This window comes from Lathamus discolor, chromosome 4 (genome assembly GCF_037157495.1).
Source record: "Lathamus discolor isolate bLatDis1 chromosome 4, bLatDis1.hap1, whole genome shotgun sequence".
In the NCBI taxonomy this organism is placed as follows: Eukaryota; Metazoa; Chordata; class Aves; order Psittaciformes; family Psittacidae; genus Lathamus; species Lathamus discolor.
In genome coordinates, this window is record NC_088887.1 from 35,144,888 (window position 1) to 35,167,664 (window position 22,777).

Here is a 22,777-nt window from a genome sequence, read left to right on the forward strand (position 1 = left end):
ATGAACTGTTCAGTTTTGGGGTTTCTAAAACAGAGGATACAGACAAAAATTTGATGTATGCTGCCATCTGCTGAGGGCTTCATATTACTCGTAAGCACTTCAAATTTATTTCTGATAGAGGTAATGCTGCTGAGAGTAAGGGTACCCAAATAAATGGTACACGACGATCACACTAGTTGTATAAAAAGGATTTAAAGCCTCCTTGCACTTGACCGTCTCTGCAAAATGTGCTTCAAAAAGTGGGAAATCTGTAAGAAGGAATTATGATTTACTGGTAAGTTTATTTTTAAGTGCAAATTATTTCCCCTAAGGGCTTTATGCTGTAGTGCTTCAACACAAGTCTTGTTCTTTACTCTTCTTACTTCTGACTCCCTCCCTCTCCTACCTAAAAGCTTCAGAGAGACCATATTTGTTTTAGGACCACACCTGAGAGACAAAGTCTTCATTCCTGCTATTGCCACTGCAAGCCACTTTAATTCATAGAATCATAGATTCAACTGAGTTGGAAAAAACCTTTAAGGTAATCAAGTTCAACGTTTATCCCAACAAGAATTAAGCAAATGCTTTTTTGGGAAAGCCACAGGTCACCCAGCCACTGGAGCTCCACCACCCTGCTTTGTACCAGGCTCAGCAGTCCTTGAAATATGGGTGCGCAGGGTAGCATCCCACTTGCTGCAGCTAATTTCCATTTATTTAGTCATCTGCTAAAGAATTAAAGCAGTTGCTTTGGCCTTATCTTCTAAGGTAGCATTTTGCCAACCTGTTTTTTGCTGTGTGGCCATACCCAGCCCTGGCTATGGGGACACATAGGTGTGTGCTGGCAGCCCTAGAGCAGAGGTCTGATGTGGGTACCAGAGGCAAGGATAGGCTCCTCACTCAGCTGCCAGTCATGTGCCTTGATCTACCTTGCATAAATGCACTCCAGCATAAGGAGATGGGGATCATTAATGTTTTCTCGCTTGTCCATTGCCTTTTACACTTGTATTGCTTAGACTGGCAGCTAACAAAGTGGTCTTCAGCAAAATGAATCAGTTAAGGAATCAGTTTTCTTTTAATCAGGAAAAATTGGTCTGGTTGGTTTGTGCCATCCAGAAGGCTGCAATTTTACCTCTCCCCTGACAAATCTTGAAGCAAACTGCTCAAAATCCTACCCATCCCACCAGTGTCAATGGTGGGGACACAATCTGCTGTACTTTACAGCAAGAACACGTGACAAAAGCAACAAAACAAACACAGAAACCTCTGCTAACATAAAACACACAAAAGATTAAAGGAAATGATTGAGTGTACTCTTTCAGTTCCAATAAGAAATACTTCCTCATACCTTTCCTTGTCCCTTACTTAAACAGCTCAAGTAAGCTCACTTCTTACTGTGCTTGATGTAATCTCAGGCTCCTGCTGCCTGGCTATTTGTTGAAGAAAAGAGATTTCATCTGCACATCTTAAAATGGTACTACGCTCACAGAGACACTGGAGTGGTGTACCTTTCAGGGATCAAACTACAGCAAGATTTATGGTGCAACACTTAGATTATAAGATTCCAACCTGCCTTGTTTCGATGTTGAAGACAGTAAAAAAAATGAATGGACCAGCCAGATCCATTTTTTTAAGTTTAATGTGCAGTTCTTGAATTTCCATTTACAGAGGTATATGAATCTTGTCAGTGAGACAGCCTCTACAAACAGAGCTGTGAGGCATCACCACCTCTGTGCACTGATTGCTTCCTGGTGCGCTATGTATTAGCATGTTAAAAGCACGTCACCTCTCAGGAAACAGCTTCAGCTTTCTTGGACACCAAACTTAGGTGCTTGGTTTTAGTCTTATCTCTGTATCTTCAGAAATTGCCTTCTTATTTGTACCTCTCAAGTGAAAAAAAAAATGAGTTTTGAGTTGGCCACAGGAGATTTTATCCATGGGATGCTTTTTCAGAGTGTCTGGGAAAACTGCACATTGAATATAAGTCACATCTGGTTTATCGAAACTTACCAGCTTTGTCTCAATTTCCACACTTACGTATCATGAATACAGGAACAGGTGAATGAACGGCAAAGGAATTTTTCTTCACACGCTGGACATTTCTTGTGAGGTTGGGTACATTTTCTGAGGGTCTAGTACACGTTGATGCAAGTTTTCTCCACGAGCTGTGCATAAAAGCAGGTTGTATTTCAAAGGGACACTATGGCTGTAACATAATCATACGATAAAGCAACTATTTTAACAAGAGACCTGAGTTCACAAGCTAGAAGCTGTTTCAGAAGCCTCTTTAATAGCGTAGCAGATATACACCCCTCTAATAGAAAGATCTTCAATACTTCCAAGGTGTTTACCATAAATCTAATCAGGATTAGTTAAACTAGAGCTGCCTTCAGCCCTGCCCGGTTTGGCAGGCCTCTGTCATGCACATGTGGTGTAGCCAATTATTTTCATTGAATAAAGAGGAGAAAAGCCAAAGGAAAAAAGGAAAAGGTTTGGTAACCTGAGCTAGGTATACTCATGAGTGTCTGTCATTGATGTGGGGGTCAGCGTGGCTTCTTGTTGAGAAGGATTCACTACCTTTCTACATTTTACGTTGGATTTCTCTTTAATATAAAGATCACAATGGATACTCATTGTACAGTCTTCTCATGGAAATAAAAGGAGTCCAAACGAAATTTTCAGGGGTTCTTTCAGAAACACGAAATAACAACTCCATGAGCTCAGACAGCAGAGCCCTCATCTCCAGACTGCTGATAATTCTACAACACGAGCCCTGCTGAGGCTGTGAAAACGTTATGAGAACAACCAGTGAGCATCAAAGCTCTCCTGAAAACTTCCCAGTTACACAATGGTTCAACATACTTTGTTTTAATTTCATCATGGTTTTGTCTAATTTCCCATTTCATTCCAGTTTTTACATCAGCTCTGCAATAATGCTTCCCTCTCCTTTTCAACAACGTGCCAGGTTTGTAAGTGCTGTTTCCATTGTACTGCATTTTCTTTAGCCAGGGTGAAAAGTATTGATGAAGTGTCCTCTGAGATCAAAGTCTGTATCCTTAGAACAACATGGAGGTTGACAGTTCGTGTGGGTTTGCTGTTCTCTCTTAATTTTGATCCAACACATTGCAGTGAAAATGCAGTTCCAGTTTCACCAGCACTTTCTTGCAGCAGTGGTGGATGGCAGTGGTGATATGGATACTGATGTAGAAGCACACAGGTTGCACCCAAAACCAAGTTTCAAGCAGATTAGCACACTTGATAAGATGGTAAGATCAATTTTGGCTGATATTGAAAAGCTGTAACAATATAATCCATTATTCAGCCCACCTAGACCCAGGCAATCAATTCTAAAATTGACAACTTCCACCCAGGATTTTTACAAAGAGCAAGTGCAGAACGATCAGGTGTTTTCCAACCCAACAACATGAGGCTGTTACATTAAAACAGCTTGTTAAACAGGAAACCACAGCAGCACTTCAGACATTTTGTCCTTTGCCTGGCTGACATCAGCTCATCTGCATAGCGTACTGATGTCACTAACAGGTACAAAGAGTGAGGGATCTATATTGTCCTGTCTGCAGAGAAAGAGAATGAAAACATGAAAGGTGACTGAGCATGAGTGCCTTGGTGAGCTGTACTGCATCATGCACGCTTGGGATTATTCAGTGGCTATTGCACTGCATCATGCATCAGAGATACAGCAATGATTTTGGCTCTTTAGCCTATTGAAAAGCAGTAAAGAAGCTTCTCTTCCCTTTCAGACTTTCAGTATCTCAGGATTTTTCAGTGAAGTTACAGCCTGTGTGTTACTCATTCCAGAGTTATTTAGCACAAGAATACACCTCAATACACTCTCATTTTTAGGGACTTTGTTCATAGCCCCATGATAAAAGATTAAAATCCAGAGAATTTTTCTAAAAAGAGTTGAGTGTACTTGCCAACTGCTTGCCAACTGCTACTTCCTGCTTGCTTTATGGCTTCAAAGAAAGCTACTGCTCCCTGTGCAGCAGCGTGGACTTTATACATGAATACTTCCAGGAAAGAAGTCCTTTTGTCATCTGGTTCTTGGAAGGTGAGTATTAAGTAACAGCTAACAACCTGATCTGAAGTTGTTCTAGTCTTTTACTCATTGTTCCTGAAAAACTTTATTGGGATACAGCATTCTGGGTTATCAGTCTTAGAGCTTTTTCTACATGTGAAATTCGTAGCTGACAGTAAATGTGCACGCTCATCATCCAGCATCCAGCTGCCTCTTCCATTCAAAAGAGGCTGGATGTGCAGCAGTTTTCATTAAATACAGCTACCAGTACCAAAAATAAATGGTACAAAGTAGTCTGTGAAGGTACAAAGATCGGAGCAGGTGTCCAGAAGAGTGTGGTTAGTCCTTCTGTAGGGCTGTGGGTGTTCAGAAGCACCACCGCTCTCCTCAGGTCTGCAGCTCTTCTCTCTGTGAAGCAAAACCAGTTATACACCTATCCAAATGCTCGTGTTGCTGCCTATCGAAGTCTGAAAGGGAATGAATATTTTTCCCCTGCTGTACTAAGGTCACCAAAGGAACTGCAGGGCTCCTGGAGCCAGGACTACCAGCAGAAGTGTGTCAGGAAAACACACCACCACCACAAGAGGTGTGATGTGGTCCAATTCCTGCTGTGTGCACTGTGAACCCAAGCAAATGCCAGCAGCTTCTCCCACCACTTTAGTTCACCAGTTTGCAACCCATGCTAAGATAGGAACATAAGGCTTATGAAGAAATATGTTTACAGGGGATGGAGGAATATAGTAGTAGTAGTGGTAGATACTGCACGCATGGGTCTCATGCATAGAGGGAGGGGGTGGGCTTTGAAGCTTTGAAGGGGTTTATTCTGTTTCCTTTTAGTTGGAAGGCTCATTAGCAGGCTATATGAGACATCCCTGTGATGATGGTAGATACAACCCAGAGCTAGCTGCAGATCCTTTCCCTTCTGCAGAGACAGCTGTGAGCCAGGCAGAACAGCCTGAGGTCTCCAAATGGCTCTAGATGCCTCTGCTTAGGCAACAGATCTCTGCAGCACAACAACTCTTTGTGCTCATCTGATTCAACCCAGTATCTCACAGAATCACAGAATCCCAAGGGTTGGAAGGGACCTCAAAAGATCATCTAGTCCAACCCCCCTACAAGAGCAGGGTAACCTACAGTACATCACACAGGAACTTGTCCAGGCGGGCCTTGAATATCTCCAGTGTAGGAGACTCCACAACCCCCCTGGGCAACCTGTTCCAGTGCTCTGTCACTCTTACAGTAAAGAAGTTCTTCCTGATGTTAACGTGGAACTTCCTATGCTCCAGTTTACACCCATTGCCCCTTGTCCTATCACTGGATATCACTGAAAAAAGCCTAGCTCCATCATCCTGACACCTACCCTTTACATATTTGTAAACATTGATGAGGTCACCCCTCAGTCTCCTCTTCTCCAAGCTAAAGAGACCCAGCTCCCTCAGCCTCTCCTCATAAGGGAGATGTTCCACTCCCTTAATCATCTTTGTGGCTCTGCGCTGGACTCCTTCAAGCAATTCCCTGTCCTTCTTGAACAGAGGGGCCCAGAACTGGACGCAATATTCCAGATGCGGCCTCACCAAGGCTGAGTAGAGGGGGAGGAGAACCTCTCTTGACCTACTAACCACTCCCTTTCTAATGCACCCTAAGATGCCATTTGCCTTCTTGGCCACAAGAGCACATTGCTGGCTCATGGTCATCCTCCTATCCACCAGGACCCCCAGGTCCCTTTCCCCTTCACTACTTTCCAGCAGGTCAACCCCCAACCTGTACTGGTACATGGGGTTGTTCTTCCCCAGATGCAAGACTCTACACTTGCCCTTGTTAAATTTCATCAAGTTTCTCCCCGCCCAACTCTCCAGCCTGTCCAGGTCTCGCTGAATGGCAGCACAGTCCTCTGGTGTGTCAGCCACTCCTCCCAGTTTTGTGTCATCAGCAAACTTGCTGAGGGTGCACTCAGTTCCCTCATCCAGGTCATTGATGAAAATATTAAACAGCACCGGTCCCAGCACCGACCCCTGAGGAACTCCACTAGTCACAGACCTCCAGCTAGATTCTGCGCCATTGACCACAACTCTCTGCCTTCTTCCTTTCAACCAGTTCTCGATCCACCTCACTACTTGATCGTCAAGCCCACACTTCCTTAGCTTAACTATGAGGATGCTGTGGGAGACAGTATCCCCCTGGCAGCACTGGAGGGATACTGACAGCAGAGAACCTGGTCTCTGGAGAGTGGGTCACCCTTGGGTCAGGTGAAGGCGGCTGCAGTTTCCCCCCATTTCCTTAACTCTGCTGTCCTCTCCTTCCAGCCAACACTGTCTTCCGCCTTCCCCAGTTCCTTTAGCCCACTCAGCTTCGACTCCCCAGGCTTTTCCGTAGCAGCCTAACAGCTTTCAGGTAAAGTCCCCTAGGTTCCCTTCTCTCTGCCCTCATGTCCTCACTCAGCATTCTCACACATCCCTGCTCTGTGCTTCCAGGTCACCTCCCCAGTCATTCCCACCCATATTGATACATGCTCTTCTCTCCTCTATACCGCTGCCCAGCACTCCCTGCGTCTTGCTCTCTCTGCCCTGCATGTGGACCTACTGCAATCCCTACATGTGCACCCAGGATGCATGTGTCCATACAACACAACTCAGCTGTGACAAATACAACCTAAGCTATGTGGCGGAGCAAAGCAGCAAGCAAAGAGAGAGAGACAGGGCAAAACTAGACCTCCATCTGTTCATGTATCCAGTCCAGGAAAGAGGTGGTTCGGCTGTAGACACCCGGTTTGTTCTTTTCTGCACAGCCCACTCCAAAGCTGGTGGTCCCCACCAACTTCCAGGTACTCCTATCTTCACATGCTAAAGGGCCCCCACTATCTCCCTGGAGGACAAAGAATTAGAACAAATGTTAGTGCCTCAGAAATGGAGTGGAAAACCTATTTGGGGGGGTATGGGGAAAGGCATAGTGTAGTAATTCAAAGTCTTCTGTATCTGCTCTGTTCTGGGTACTGGGAAAAGCATATTTTACAGCAGAAGTTGGAGACTTCTTAGAAATGTGTGTTAGATCATACCTTTCTTTTCCTAATTAGCAGTACAGTACAAGAGAAGTGATGTTGAAGCCTGCTGTTAAACAACATTTAGGTGCTGGGGAGTATGCCTGTCCTGCAACAGGGCATTGCTGATCTGCAGTCTCCACACCATGGCCTTGTTCTCTCACAGCTGCTTCTCTCAAAGAGCTCCTAGCTGTTGAGCTGAGCTGAGCCCAGGGTTGCAACAAGCTTGTACCCCACTTCCTTCCCTGCCTGCTCCTGCCTGCAGTCTTACACAGCGCTTTTCTGTCCCTTTCCAGGCACTTTGCTAAGCAGATTCAACTCAATGGACTCACATCTACGTACTGAAAACTCCCGATTTATTTTGCTGGGGCAGTCTCCCTATGAGCATCAGAGTCAACACAACAATGGAAGACAAGGGAAGTTGGAACAAGCCTCTCCCTTTGGTGAGTATGGCTTGTGTTGTTGCTTGGAGCCATGTGCTGAGTGTGCTGCCTTTGGGCAGCTCCCATAGGCATAGTGATGAGATGGGGCGGGGGAGTGCAAGCAGGGGCATAAATTAACATCTATGCACCTTATGTCTTCTCTTTGTCTTGCTCCCTGTGAAACTGGGACTGAGCACACTTGGGAACACCAATTCCTTTCTAGTTCCTATGCTTCGTTCATGACTAGCTAAGTGAGTCCACATTAGCGTGTATGGGGATGAGACCTAGCACAAGGTGGGCACTCTCATGACTGTGACAGTGATTTCGAAGCATCACCACACTGTGTTGTGAAGGATGCTCTGATTCATCTCTGCTATGAATGCTCTCCTCCGGAGTCATTACCAGGCCTCGGAGTTACTCAGACACCTCTCCCTTTCTTCCGTCCCCTGCCTCACTCTACTCTTTTCAAAATCTCATGTTTCTTTATTGATGTACACTTTTGCTGCTTTTGACCATGGGGTTTCTACGCCTTGCAGGCCTCCGGAGCTGCTCACAGTGCAGTGCAGTACAATTCAGCGCAGTGCAGAGGCCACAGCCAGGGCAAGGAAAGGATGGCACCACACTGTACCACATACAAGAAATTAAAAAATGTCTTAAGTAAATTTGGCTTCAGAAGTAGCAGATATGGGCCACAGAAGAAACATAAGAAGGGAATTGTAGTGTATGAATGCAAGCACATTCACTGATTGATTTTCATGGTAAACAGAGTAAATGGCACAAAACCAAATGTTTGTCCAAGAAAAGCCTGGGAGTGCCTTCTGATAACTTATCAGTCATGTTTTTCCATTGCTGCTGTTAATGAGCTCAGTTGCAATTTGGAAACTTCCATACCTGGCACGTGTCTACCCCTCCCTTTAGGAAACCAGCACAGAGCATTGAAGGAGTTATGATCCCTCCATAGACATCCCTGTGGTTGCAAATTGCATTAGAAATCAGAGGAACACCTGCATAATTCATGGTGTCAGATGTATCACCTGTTAAAAGAGAAAAGGAAAAAAATCTCTATTGCAGAAACTAATCTCTAATTACACACAGAAAGTGTTTCAGTAGGTGAAGAATTGGCAAGCAAGGGTGAAAGTAGTGTGGTTAAAATGACACCAAACAAATAAAGGCAACTGGGTGTCTCATCACACACAAAATCCAGTAACTAGCGGCTGTGTAGAGATGTGGATTGTCACAGTATGTAATACAAAGCTGCACCTTATGTGTTTTTACTTCAGACCAGAGAATCAATGACGGTAATGGACTTCAAAGTTGATTGGACACTGTCTTCTATACCAGTGCCAGAATTCATTTCACATTTATCACCTGTTCTGTTAGTCAGCAAATCATCTGCAAATCTCTGATTTATTTTATAAATATTTATTTTCTTCCGAGTCTAAACGGATCATTTCTGTAAATGGAGGTATTTGCACAACGTCTATTGTCCATTTATAGCTGACTTTTATGTGGTAAACCTTGCTTTCATTTTTTTCCCACCTTTCACTGTTACCAGTAGGTCAGGTAACATACTGTTCTTGTTCTCTGAACAACGGGAACATGTCAATTGAGACAAATGAAGAATGATAAAACCCCGTTATCTTAGAATACAAGCATTTTCACACGGACGTGATTCACTATAGATTATTGATTAATATGAGCTGTGAGTAACGGTAAGAGAAAAAAAAGAATTCCCTACTCACAGATCTGATTTCCACACCATCCAACCTGCCTGAAAAATGCATACATGCTGTCTCTGAGAAAATGGATGGTCGATTCTTGCATTCATCCTGTGCTTTCTATGCTTGAAGTTATAAAGGACACCACCTGTTCGACTGAGGCTGAGTACAACATTGACGCCGTCTTCATGTCATTTTCAACCTTTTCACAGAGTGTACCCATCCATTCCTCATGATAAGGGCTTGTACAGCACTTTTACATATTAGGGTAAGCATAAAATTTAGGAATAAGTCTTGTCCCCCCTCCCCAGATATTCCCGAATATGTAATGTTGAACAACCAAATCCTGTATTTACTGTATGTGAGATGTAGTGTAATCAACAGCAGGTCATTTAAAATACCTCCTTCCACGGTTGCTCCCCATCCTGATATCCAGCACATTTTCCCTGCTGGGAACTGTTCACCAAAATTAGGCAGACAAATTGGCTCTATGTGACCTGGTTTAAAAAATGAAAAGAGAAAATTGTTTTTAAAATTTAGCAAAATATTGTGACTCGGTAAAACTTCTGGCATGCCGTGAAAACTGGCAAAAGATTTAGCATGCAGTGAACTTCTTAATGAACACCACCCACTCCCCACATAAACAGCTTGGCAGTTCTGCAGGTCTTTTGTCTTATGGCCAGTTCCATAGGTTTGAATCAATACCTACCCCAGGCCTAATTATTTTCAGGTATGAAGCAGCAAAAGGAAGTGTTGGTACATCAATAAATTGAAGAATGAGCAAACAAGAAATGCACCATGTGTGCAGCTGACGGGTAGATCAGAGACGCCACAGCACACTGCCTGGGCAGAGAAATGGCTTTAGCTAATCATGGCACAACTGCAGAGTACCTTCTAACAGCTTTTGTGCAGTGGCACAAGAAAAGCCACATGTGCACATCTCTGCCCTCTTCTGAAAGGGCAACAAGACATCTTTTTTGCTTCACACCCTTTGGCTTATGCCCTGGGGCACGCAATGCAGTGCAATATAATCAGCGTTTGATGCTTGCAGGATAAAACTGACATCTAAGGCGCCTGGTACTGAGCAAAGGGAAGGAAGATACAAGGTATTACTGGGCAATTCCTAGTGATTCAGCTTTGCACGGTGCAATGATCCCAGCTCAAGATACCAAACACCCATTGTGGAGCCTCCAAGCCCCCTGGGCTGCCCCCAGTCCCCACAGGGCATAACAGGTATCTCACTCAGGTGCAGTGCTATCGCTGCTCTTGATAGCCTCCCAAACTTCTTCCCAGGTGAAAGAAAACAGCACTAGCTGAGATATAAAGCAGAACAAACTCAAGATTAATTTTCGTTCAAGGTGGAAGTCTAGAGTATTTCAAGAGAACTGATTTAGGAACTGACAGTCTATATGTGTCAGAGAGCCAGCTCCCCTTTGCAGAGAGCTCACAGTGATTAGAAGGTATTGGCAGGTGATCATTTCAATTCATACACATTTCAATTCACTAGCTGTGTCAGCTGTAGGTAGCATCCTGCTGAGGCAACAAAAGTAGTTTTAATTTAAAAGCATCATTATATTTTAATTGCCTTTTCTTCTCTTTGAAATTTAAGCTTAACTTTCAGCTTTGGAAGCTGCTGGATCTCCACGTACTCACAGAAAGGATAAAAATCTCTGTGATCTCCAAGTAAAATGAGGTGGGGTGTTTATTTTAGATAGGAAAAATACTTAGAAAGAATAAAGTTGATGTTTGCCTATTATTAAATGCCTTCAGTAAGCCAATACCAGAATAGACTGGGAACAATTTGCAGAGCGCTGTGACAGTGTTGTTGCTTTCTGTGTGTGGATATTGAGAGGATTTCTGAGGGGTCTCTGCCAGTGAAGTCTGAACAGGGCTCACTGCCTTGCTGTCACAGCAGCAAACTGGCTACATCCACACAGCGCATCCATCACTGCTTGTAGAGGTGGTGGGGATACACTGAACTGTCCTGGGTCAGGCATAGGGCACCAACAGAAGTTTCCCTGTCTGTGCTGGGAAAGACCCTTCATTTTTTAGCTAGAAAGTTTAAAAAGCCAAGTGAAAGCTAAGGGGAAGAATTACCATTGAGGGCAAGCGGTGCTGCCAGTTTCATCAGTGCTATATCATTTCTCATTGTCTTGGGTTTATAATTTCGATGGTATATAATTTTTTCCACTGAATACGGGTGAACCTGGGTGTCTTGCTGAGTCACAAAACCAACCTGCACACTCCATGACTTCGGCAAGTACAGGCTGAAACAAAGAAGTAGGAGAGAGTGAAAAACCTTCAAGAAAGCCTTCAGGTTGTCTGATTGCCCTCCGAACTTACGAACCACATTAAACTCTACAGGCAAATAGTAACAGTCTGCTGTAATTGCTAACCTATGTACTAATAAAGTGAAGTAAGATGAAAGTGGCCTGGAGTTTGTAGGAGTGAGAAGAGCCTCCTGCACTACTAGCAACAAATAAGGCTGCAAAACCAGACAACTCGTTATAGAAGAGAGGGCTATGTTTATAATTAAACAAAGAAGAGAAGGCTAAATTACAGTTTAGCATCTATTTACAACTCAAAGACTGTTTGAACGGCATAAGAGGAAGCAGTGAGTATGTGGTAAAGGGCACTAAGCACAGTACAACTTACTGACTACCACTGATTGATCCTGTGAACTTGAAAAGGATTGTGTAATTTATCTTAAAGCTCCAAGGTATTTGAGCAACCAAGTACAAATTCTTGTACCTGTTAACTCAGGTGCAATATACAGAAACTGCAGATCAGGATACCTAAAATCTAGCTCTTCAATGTTGTTTTAAGCTGATTTCCCAGGAATCCAGGAGTGCCAATAACATCTGAAAAGTGGGTCCCCTGATTTAGCCAACTTCTTGGGGAAACTCTCTTTTTCAGGAGAAACTTGCACTTACACAAGAAGGGAGGTGGTTTAAAAGTAACGGAGCAAGCCCATGAATTAAGGATAGCCCAGTCTCTTCTGCAGTTTATTCCTTAGAGAAAGCACAGTGCATTAGCCCTCTTCTGCAGCGGCCACACACACAGACGTGCTGCAGGTGGGGTCAGTGGGACACCCTGAGCAAGAGAGTGTAGGGACTTACTCGTAGACACAGTGGGCAGCTGTGATGATCCAGCGCGGGGTGATGACGGACCCTCCGCAGAGGTGCTGCCCATGGAACTGCAGGCTGACCTGCCAGGGCCACTGCTGGGGGGAGGACGCGTTGCCCCCCACGATCCGTGGCCTGTAGCTGGCCCGTGTCCCACACGCTGCCAGAAAGCAAAGGTTTGGGGTCCATGGAGGAAACACTGGCATGGATTCTGTCATCTTCAGCCTTTCTGCCCTCAGCTTCGCTGAGGCTGGGAGGTCTCTGCAGCAGGACCATCCCCCTCCCCATGGCCTACATCTTGAGCTGTGGCTGCTCAAGAGGTTTCTCCTCCTCCCTCCAATCCCTGCAGCATCGTGCTTGGCAGCCCATATGGGGGCTGTGAATCTCACTTCTCCCCATAGATGCAGTGCTCAGCTGAGCTGTAACCCTGTGGTTCTGCTCTTGTTAAATGCACAGGGTGCCAGGGCCCCAGACAGGCAAGTTGAAGCATGTCCTTTCCCCTGATGATTATTTTGCTGCTCTTTTTTTTGACTTTTCATATCCCAATCCAAAAACTAGCTGACATGGAGAGATGTGGGATGAAAGTTCAAATATTAAAACAAGATTTCCCTTTTCCTGATGAGATGGCAAAGAACTGGAATTACAGCATTAGTCCATGCACTCAAGTCACAATCTTAAACATATACTTTCTACTGTGATTCTCACCAAAACGCTCCTGCTCCTAACCTGATGCTCCTAATCTGCCCTCTCAGCCTATTCTCATTTTCTGAAATTCGTTTAAATTTTATAAAAGAAATACCATTTTTCCTTGGTGTGATAAACTGATATATAGTATTCCCTGCATACACAGCTCCTCCCAACTCTTGTAATGCAGCAGATGAAGAACAGTTTCAGATTTTGTTTCCCGATTCTTACCCAAACATTTTAAGATGATCACATTGCCAGAAGTGCATTCCTCTCTAAGATGAAAAGACAGTGCAGTATTAGTTCCAATTCGTAAATACTGGGTGTTTTTTCAATATCGTGACACCTTCTTGTACAGCTATGTGCACGTAAATACAAGTAACTCGTATTGAAAGAGGTACAAAGTCATGTACTTAGGGCATTTAGCTGAAATGCTTAGGGGCTTAGACACCACTGGGAGCCTGCAGACCATATGCTGCCCCACTGAAGAGTGTCTCGCTCTTCTGCAAGGGGAGGATTGTCAGCGATTTTCAGCATGTGATCTGTAGACTCCTTGGATCCATAGCTTGCTTCTCAGTGAAAGGTAACTAAGAAAAACAAGCCATTTTCAGGAGGAAGAAAAGGGCCATAACGGGTTCATGAGCCCACTGGGAAACATATGTAAACTGAAACAAACTGCTTCACAACGGAAAAAAATGTGTGTCTGGTGTCTGTTTGCAAAAAGAGAATCATGGGACAACCAGGCTTTTCAAATAGCTTAGTTTAAAGCTTTTGCTGATTCTGATGGGCCTTGGATCAGGCTCCAAATTTGTATTCCAGTAAGACTGCTACTGAACCTTGGTCTATGATGGATAACACTACCAATCATTTACCACTTGCCTGAAAAAAACTGACAACAATCTCAAACTGTTGATAATTCTGCTTCTATTGACCACTCTCTTTCTGTCAGGATGAACAAACCTAGGCATACCTGAGGCTTGTTGCGTTGTGCAGGGATGCAGCTTGATCAGCTGATAACCAGTCACTGAGGGATACAAAATGTCTTTGAAACTGTTTTTCAACAGCAGCCACGGGCAGGTAACCTGAACTCACGTAACTGCAAATAAACCATAAGCACAGCTTCCTCAGGCAGCATTTCAGTAATCTGCTTAAATAATTCAGCAGTTCTGCTAATGAAAACCCAGTGCAGCAACCACAATAATCAGACTTGGACACTTGATAAAGTAATTGCATCCTCCCCAAAGAAACATATAACATGCATGTATTTTTGCCACAACCTTGTCTGGAAGTCACAACATGCTGAGAGGCATTTAACTGGCAGAGAAAGTAAATTTTAACTCTCATATTGCAATAAAGTCTTCACTGTAACTGGGTAGCACATTTCCTGAAGCACTGGCAAGCTCACTGACTCCTTTTTCTAGACTTAAGTTTTGCAGCAGGAAGGATAAATAATTTGTGGTTTTTCTTGTCCTTTTTTTTGTTGAACAATTGAGATGTATTTTATTCTAACAGCAGCAAGAATTTATTCAAAGAAGCTTTATGCTGCTGTCTACAGTGTGCAGAAAACAGAATGACACCATTAGAAGAAATAACAGCATCATTGCAAGTCACAACTTCAAACTCTTTCTCAATTGTGCGAAAGTTAGCGAAAGACATAGTGCTTTTTCAGGAATGGGATCAATCCAGTAAGAACTACCTTGCCATGTTCTTCTCCAATTGTGACGTGGAGCTTAATTCCTAACAGATGTCATGGCATAAATTGTATATACAATTTTCCTACTTTCCTATTTCCTACTTATTCCTAATTCCTATTCTCTACTTTGCAGAGAAAGTAAAAGAAATGGAAAATGCTTGTATGTTTTTTAGTGCCTCCCCGACAGGCTGTAAGCTACTAGAGAGACAAGTAGGATTCAGGCACTTGCATCCCATACAGAAGATTTAAGGAAACCATTATATTTAGCCATCATCCCAGATTTATAGTAGTAATAAATGGTATTTGCAGTGCACAAGTATTCACATCATTCTAAATCTCCTCAACCATATCATTTAGAGGTGGAATGGTAAGTCCTTTTTCTTTTAAAGCACAGACTAATACAAGGTTTGGTTAGAAAGACTGAAAACCCCAGAGTTTGCTCAAAATGCCAAATAAAGCTTCTTCCATTTTGTGTTCCTACCTTGAGAAACCCAGGTGTTTGCAGGTAGTGTTTCCATACTCTGCTTTCCAGTCATCAGAGCAGACTGTTCGCCAGGATCCAGAAGTGAACACTTGCAGCACTGCTTTCTTGCCACTCAACCTGACTTTGAGATTGTGGAAAAGAAAAGCCTGAGTGAGCTGTGAAGAAGAACCACCGGGTACACGACAGTGTCAATGTACTACTGTGGCATCCACATTTCTTGGCTCACTGAATTTTTACTGCTTGTCTTTTTCATCACTTGGATCCTTTGACAGACTTTTTTCCCCCTCTTTAATGAAGGAACCAAGATATGCTGAGCTGCAACAGCCAGGAATAAAAAGTCTATGCTCATGGCAATGGATGGGGGATGCTAGCTCTAATACAGATACAGAAGACTGCCTTGCCCTCCAGTGAGCCTAAGCACGTCTTGCTGATTGCAGTGAGTTGGAGCTACAGATGCCTTGGCATCAAGGAAACATACAATCACGATAAGTGATGACAGGTGGTCAGTATATCCTGTGCTGCACAGAACTGTCAGAGAGGTGGATGCACTTGCTCCCAGCCACCCCTGGAATCCTGTGGAGTTTCCTATCTGCTTCCCTCTCCTGAAATGGGGCTGGTGCGTCTGGGCTGATAAGCATATAAAGGCTGGGGAGAAGAGAGATGCACAGGTTTGGAGCTCATGACAGAGAGAAACTCAGACATGGGGGCATACGTTTTGCATATGAAGCAGCAAACTCTGCAGTACTCAGTGCATAAAAGGCAGTGCTGATCTCTCCTGTTCCCATGTTCCTTCAGATAATTACTGGCTTTTGCAATTTTCAAAGCTGACAAGTGCAGCTGTGTGCCAGTGAGTACAGAGTACTGTATATACACACCACAGTGCAGTGATGGTACACTTTGCAGGTAGAGGAAATGCTAACAGTCGAGAAGGATCTAGACTTCTAATGGAGAAACATGCCCAAAATGGCAGTAGCAGTATTCAGCAATCATCACATTTATCTTAAGAGCAGTTTGATTTCTTAAAAAGTGTAAATCAATACCTCAGAGAGATTGTTCCTCTGAAGTGGTGATTTAGATAGTCCATCAGTCTCTATCTTGTCTCACCCAAACTCTTTACAACATGAATTTCTTGATAATGTGCCAGATGCTACAGGAGGAGGTAGGAGGGATTTATAACCAAATTTAAGTTACCACATCTGTACTCATCCTCCCCTTCTTTACAGTTGAAGACACCATTGCACCTGGCTGATTTCTGGATACACTTAAAGGATGATCTGCAGCGAAACTTCCCAATGCAGTTGTATTGGACTAACAAGAATGAAAGAAAACAGGGTGATGAAAATACACTTGGATATTAATTTAACACTTCTGAATTCCATTATCTGGACAGATTTCTGTCTTGCTAAGGAAAAGATAACTCCCGTACTCTAGGAACTTTTGAAATACAACCTTCAGGTGGCTACATGGTGCTGTTAAATTCATCCATTAATGATGACTTGTAGGATGAGTCAGCCTTGCTATCTGTGCTGACTGCTTCCCAGATCTCTCTACCCAGTTTATGTTTCGCTCCAGGGCAAGTTTCTGAGGCCTCAGCTTCTCAGCAGCAAAGCAAGGAGACCCTTGCAAAATACGGCCAGTGCACTTCCTTCCTGAGGAGCTGCCTCAGCCTCCCATAGGCTTATGGTGTGAAGGTACTGCTCTAGCATCAATGCATTTAGCATCTAGATGTGAGTAGGTCACACTTTCCAGTCACAACTAAACTCATTCTGTATTTTCTTTCTGTTTGTAAAAGTTGCTTGTGAAAGCGTAAAGTTTTTTGATTCCTTGAAAAGAAACTTAGAGATGTGAATTACAGGACAAGAATATGATGTGTGCCACCTGAAGCCTCCCCCATAGCTTGCTACTCAAAAGGAATCAGCAAAGTTTTACTAGAGAAAGGTTTCCTGGAGCTGTGGGTTCCCCTGTGCTGTAAAAATCACACCAATCCTCTCATGAGCGCCAGATCTGTTTTATCCCTACACATAAATAAAATTTAAAGCCGTCACACCAACGAGATTTTTACTTCAGCAAACAAGCCACAGTAGCAGTTTAATTCCATTCTAAGTAAAAGGCTCATGAAAAATTAAGCATTTGAAAGGTTAAGCGAGAAGTTAATGAATAACTAATTATACTCACCACCCAGGCCAATGGCAACTGCTAGGATTACTGTGAGGAATAAACCACAGATATATGGAAAGTACTTTAGGGACATAAAAACTTGGCACATCGAAGGTGGTTCGATATCTCCTAGAAGCCAAACAGACAGAACATCTTCTGTGAAGTTAAACCAGAGTGAGTTTACAATGAAAAGATTGAGTTTGCAATGAAAAACATTTATCTAACATTAAACTAGATGGCAGTAGTAACTCCTTCATATACTTCATGAGTTGACCTAACCGAGAGTGGTTTGGAACCTGAGCTCAGGGGTTGAGAATGCTCAAAGTGTTTGGGGGCTGACTGATGCTCTCAGACACCTCTTCAGCATTTGCCTTAAGAGGGGTTTGAATCATGCTCTTACAGAGCACCTGGCCTGTTCTAAATGCAGTCAAGAATATGAGCTCTAAATTAATTTTCATGGGCTACGTCACACTGAAAAATGAAATTCGGACCTGTTTTGTCTGTGAAAACAAGCCTGTGTGGAAGGTACAGGTATACTCTCTGAAGACTTCAGAAAGCTCAAGTGGACCAATAAATTCTTTCAGTGGAAGTAGCAAAACCTTGTTTGAGTCTCCTTCTTATGACTGTTCCTGCCTGTGATGCCTCCTGACTCTTGCTGGTACCAAGCCTGCGGTCGCGGCGCTCCCTCCAGCTGTAGCGCCAGCTGGATGCTTCTCTGAGCACTGGGACAACTGAGTGTCCAGGACAAAGGAAATCCTAGGAGGAGGATGGAGACCACATAGTTCTGCCTTGTGCACTGGGGAGCAAAGTCTAATGCTCAATACCTTCCTCCAGAGTTGGGGTAGCTGAGGCAGAGAAACTAGGAAGAAGAGCCTAAAGATTTGAACAGGAGCCAGGATATTAGGAAAAGAAAGGACTAAATAGGTTTTCAAGACAAGAAGGTGGAAAGTCATTAGTCCTTTTGGAATTGGAATCAAGGTTAACTGTTAGAAATCTGAATTTGCAAAAAATGAGACTCCCAAACTAGTCTTGAAAAATGTGGGAAAACGTGATCTGTTTGAAGTTTTGTTATAAAGACAAGGAGACAACTGACCAATGGTTCAAGGCTGAGTTTTGGGGTTTCAAGGGAAAAAAGATGCATCGAAAGTTAAAATATACGTAAGTAATAATTGCTGAATGTGTTTGATGATCTGGACCAGTCATGCTCACCAACCACCTCTATAGCTGACATCGGCTTAGCGGTATTGTCAACTTGGAAGACAACAGATTCCACTCAAATTAATGAACAGTTCATTTGTTTCAAATGTATTCTGATATATAAAGGACAAACTATGGGATAATAGCATACACAGCCAGCCAAGGGCACAAACAGGAGCTGGCAGAACCTTGTCTTCAATTTTAATTCATGCAGCTCATCACCCCCTCATTCTTAAAGCTTTCCTTCTGAGACTGGCAGACACTTAAAATCAGTCAAGGATGAGATGTTTCTCCCACTGCTTATAAACTCACAAGTAAATCCCAACCTACACAAACTCTCTCAGCTGCAGCTGAGTAAGTGGTTTTGGCAATGGAGTTGGTGTCTGGTATGCTGGCATCTTAGTCAGCTGTCCATTATGTAGCTAATGAACTAGAAAATCAAATTGCTCTATCTTCATCCTTCATGCTCATCCCACCTCTGCTAAGGTTAATGGTTGTTTTTGCCATGAAACCTATGGGAAGTAGCAAACATGCATGCTATTCCTTTAAAGCTGCTGTACTGTATATTCAGGTTTTTTAATGGACCAATTTCCAGGTTGGTAAAATTTCACATAAGCTATTCCAAAATGTGTCTGAAAAGTGTGGGCAAATATTTGCTATGTGGTTGAAGTGTGCGAATACCTTGGCTGTGAAAAATGCTTGTGTACACGAGCGAACACAAGATGTCATCACCTGTTAATATGCTGGCAAACCTCACAGATGAAGAGTGATGTTGTGTTTCTGCTTCCTTTAAGTGATTAGTTTCTCCGACTTAGTGGGCAAGCATAGTTCTGCAAGGCTAAAACCTACATTAGGCATTAGATTACAGAGGTCAAAAAGCTGCGCAGTATCCCTACCACATCCATCTGCAGTGGGGTCCACTTTTGCTTGTGGTATGCAGAAAAATCTTTTGAAGGAAAACTGTATTTCCGGGACTGGTGGTTCATCTTCCGTAACAGAGATGATTTCAAGACTTCCAGTAGTGGGATTTGTCTCTTGTACCTGACTCAACTGGGTCTAAAAAAAAAAAAAAAGAAGAAGAAAAAGGATAATCACATAGAATCATAGAATGGTTTGAGTTGGAATGGACCTTCAAAGGTCATCTGGTTCTACCCCCTGCAATGAGCAGAGACATCTTTTACTAGATCAGGTGGCCCAGAGCCACATCCAGCCTGGCCTTGAATGTCTCTAAGGATGGGGCATCTACTACCTCCCTGGGCAAGCTGTTCTGGTGTTTAACCACCTTTGTTGTAAAAGATTTCCTTATGCCTAGTCTAAATGTACCCTCTTTCAACTTAAAGCCATTACCCCTTGTCCTGTTGTGACAGGCCCTACTAAAAATTTTGTCTTCATCTTTCTTATAAGCCCCTATAGTTACTGGAAGGCTGCCATAAGATCTCCCTGGAACCTTCTCTTCTCCAGGCTGAACAACTCAAACTCTCTCAGCTTGTCTTCATAGAAGAGGTGCTCCAGCCCTATGATCATTTCTGTGGTTCTCTTTTGGACACACTTCCACAGGTTCATGTCTTTCCTGTCCTGAGGACGCCAGAACTGAACAGAGTCAAGTAAGTTGTGTTCATGAGAGGAGCTCTTACAATTAACTGAACAGCAAACTACTGAAGTTAATTTTTGTTAAAATTTGTCCAAGTAGCTACTTTTAATAGCTGGGAGTGTGAATCCATCCCCTGCTCACTACTGTTGATAGCATATAACAGCTACACATCACCTGACAGTATCTTAATGCAGGGGTCCACTTAATTTTACTCCAGAAAATCTTTGATAACTTTCCACACAGTGAAAGACAATTAAACCAGGCTACACTAGAATTCAGGGTAAATAGAATTACAATGCTAATTTCTGACTCCGGTTATGCACACTGTCACTTGCAAAAGAAATCCAATTTTTGAACTCACAGTGCTGTGAAATAGGTCCAGGTTTGTTAAGGACAGTGGAACTGGTAAGCTGTAAAAGCAGCGTGTTCGCAAAGTCAGTTCCAGAAAACGCTCACAGTGCCACATTTCAGACAAAGAATACATATTTTATCTGCAGCACTTTAACTCACCTGGAATATAGTTTTCACCTTTCAGCAAACAAGTACAGTAAGTTTTCTGCTCTTTCATTTGCTAAATTTCATGTACGTTTCAATGAACGTAAATTAAACTTTATATAGAGGCTTCTGGCTTTAAGGCAGAGAAAAGGACAGCTTGCTGTGTATGATTTTAAATATATGTATATATTAAAAAAAAGCCTTGTAACCGGTGCATAGGTTGTCCATCAGAAAACAAAACAGCATTGTGAAGTATATTGCATGAAAGCTAGACACTGATGTGTCGTTCATTTAGACGATACCACATGCTCCCAAAGCTTCACTCACCTCTTCCTGAGAAGTCATAGTTAAAAGCAAAACTGTTTTCTTTCTTCATTATCAAAAGAAACCACGAGGAAATTCTGAGGTTGCTAAGCCAGTCTGCTCTGGAAAGGTTTTCAGTGAGTTGCCGTGGCTGCCTGTTCAGTCATCTGTTGCATATGGCATTATGGCAGCAGCCTGTGTAATTCAACCTGGTGACGGGTATCGGGTAGCCCTGGATGGCATGGCTATGGAAAGAAGATAAAAATTCAGCATGCTTTTTAATTAGCCTAAGAAGGTCAGTTAATATTGTAGGGTTTGCAAACCTTTCTGTAACCCCTCAGCAACGAAGCACCACCACAGCTGATGAGCACATGCTCATCTTTTATCAAGACTTGTGCAGCTGAGGAATCTGATGATAGCTGTGGGTGGCAGAGGGCAGAAGCTCCAGGTGCTTTATCTCTTCAGCACACAAAGCCAGAGCAACTGTATTGTGCATTACTTATTGTTTGTTTGAGGGTTTTTTCACTTTCCCCTTGTAGTTTTATATTCTCTCCCCTTGTTTTTTCCCTTATCATTATTATTATTAGTAGTAGTGTTATATTGTACTTTAGTTATTAAGCTGTTCTTATCTCAACCTTTTACATTCCTTATATTCTCCTCCTCATTCCACCTGGGGAGGGTGAGTGAATGGCTGCATGGTACTTAGTTACCAGCTGGATTTAAACCATGACAGTCCTGAATAACTTATACTATAATATATAATTAAATACTGCAAAATATTTTGGAAGCACCTTGCAATCAGTATCTCATGCTTCTGAAGTATCAACTCATTTGTAATCTGGGATTTAGAAAATGAAAATTTATGCTCAGCTTCATAAAGTGCTCAAAATAAGTAAAAATTTAGCTGTTTGTTGGTTTCGGGTTTTTTTCTAAGAAGACAAATTGATGACAGAGGGGAGGGTGGAAGGAAGAAAGAGGATGAGAGGTGAAGCAAAAGGCCATGATAATTTAAGTGAAATGAGGTTCCTGAGAGAGCAGGGAAGACATGAAGGTTTTCCATGCCAAAACAGAGTTGCGATGAGAGAAGCTTTTCAGTCCCTTTGCTGTGCACAATGGAAACTGGCACTTCCAAATGAAAGGCTGCCACATCATGATCCTGTTAACTGTTCACGTTCAGGACATGACATCAAAAGTTCATCATCTCTTATGCCACTCTTTCAGCAGCCTTCCCTGGAAATGGGAAACACAGGGGGACATAAGAAAAAGCATATGAAAGAAAGCACACCGGCAGTTCAGGTGAGCCTTTCAGTCTACTGGGTGAGGTGTCCTGTCCTTCTCAGTGAGCTGTGGTACCTGCAATGAAGACAGCCCAAGCCAGAGAAAATTGTCTCCAACCATTTCACCTGCTCTGGCCACTCTGAAAACACTGGGGACCAGACAGTACAGGTGTGCAAAGGCTCTTGTGGTGGACCTGGCGCCAATGGAAAGGACACGTCACCCTGCTGTCATCATGAGCTGTCCCAAGCCTAGTCTCAGGGTGTGATGTCTTGATGGGACATTGGGTTTGACCTTGAACGGCTGGCTGGCACATCGCATATGCCTCAAAAGACCAAAGCAGGAGCTATGTAGAATAGGGATGGGAGGACATGAAAATCAAGCCCCAAAGGATACAATGTGCCCTACAGATTATCTTCTTACATGTTTCAGGACATCCCTGCTCACCTCCCCTGTGCTGCAGTAGCAGGTAGATTTCCCTGTTTTCAGAAGACTATTTAAAGTGCAAGGCTAGAAGATTCTGTCTCAGACGTGTCAGTCCACCCTGTGGTGTTTGCCTTTGGACTACTAGTCTTGTTCTGCTG

General features: G+C 43.2%; 1 protein-coding gene across 1 annotated transcript; it reads right to left on the reverse strand.

Annotated features, from left to right (window-relative positions):
* Window positions 1-2,828: 2,828 nt before the first annotated feature.
* TMPRSS3 (transmembrane serine protease 3) lies at window positions 2,829-21,159 on the reverse strand. The gene is made up of 13 exons (XM_065675699.1): window positions 20,943-21,159; window positions 19,426-19,579; window positions 17,351-17,461; window positions 16,367-16,483; window positions 15,173-15,296; window positions 13,969-14,094; window positions 13,230-13,273; window positions 12,309-12,474; window positions 11,287-11,456; window positions 9,591-9,686; window positions 8,363-8,505; window positions 6,725-6,877; window positions 2,829-4,423 (listed from the first exon to the last, which is right to left on the reverse strand). Exons 1-13 carry the CDS (start codon window positions 20,958-20,960, stop codon window positions 4,403-4,405), a joined length of 1,443 nt encoding a protein of 480 aa, XP_065531771.1. The 5' UTR covers window positions 20,961-21,159; the 3' UTR covers window positions 2,829-4,402.
* Between the last annotated feature and the right edge of the window lie 1,618 nt (window positions 21,160-22,777).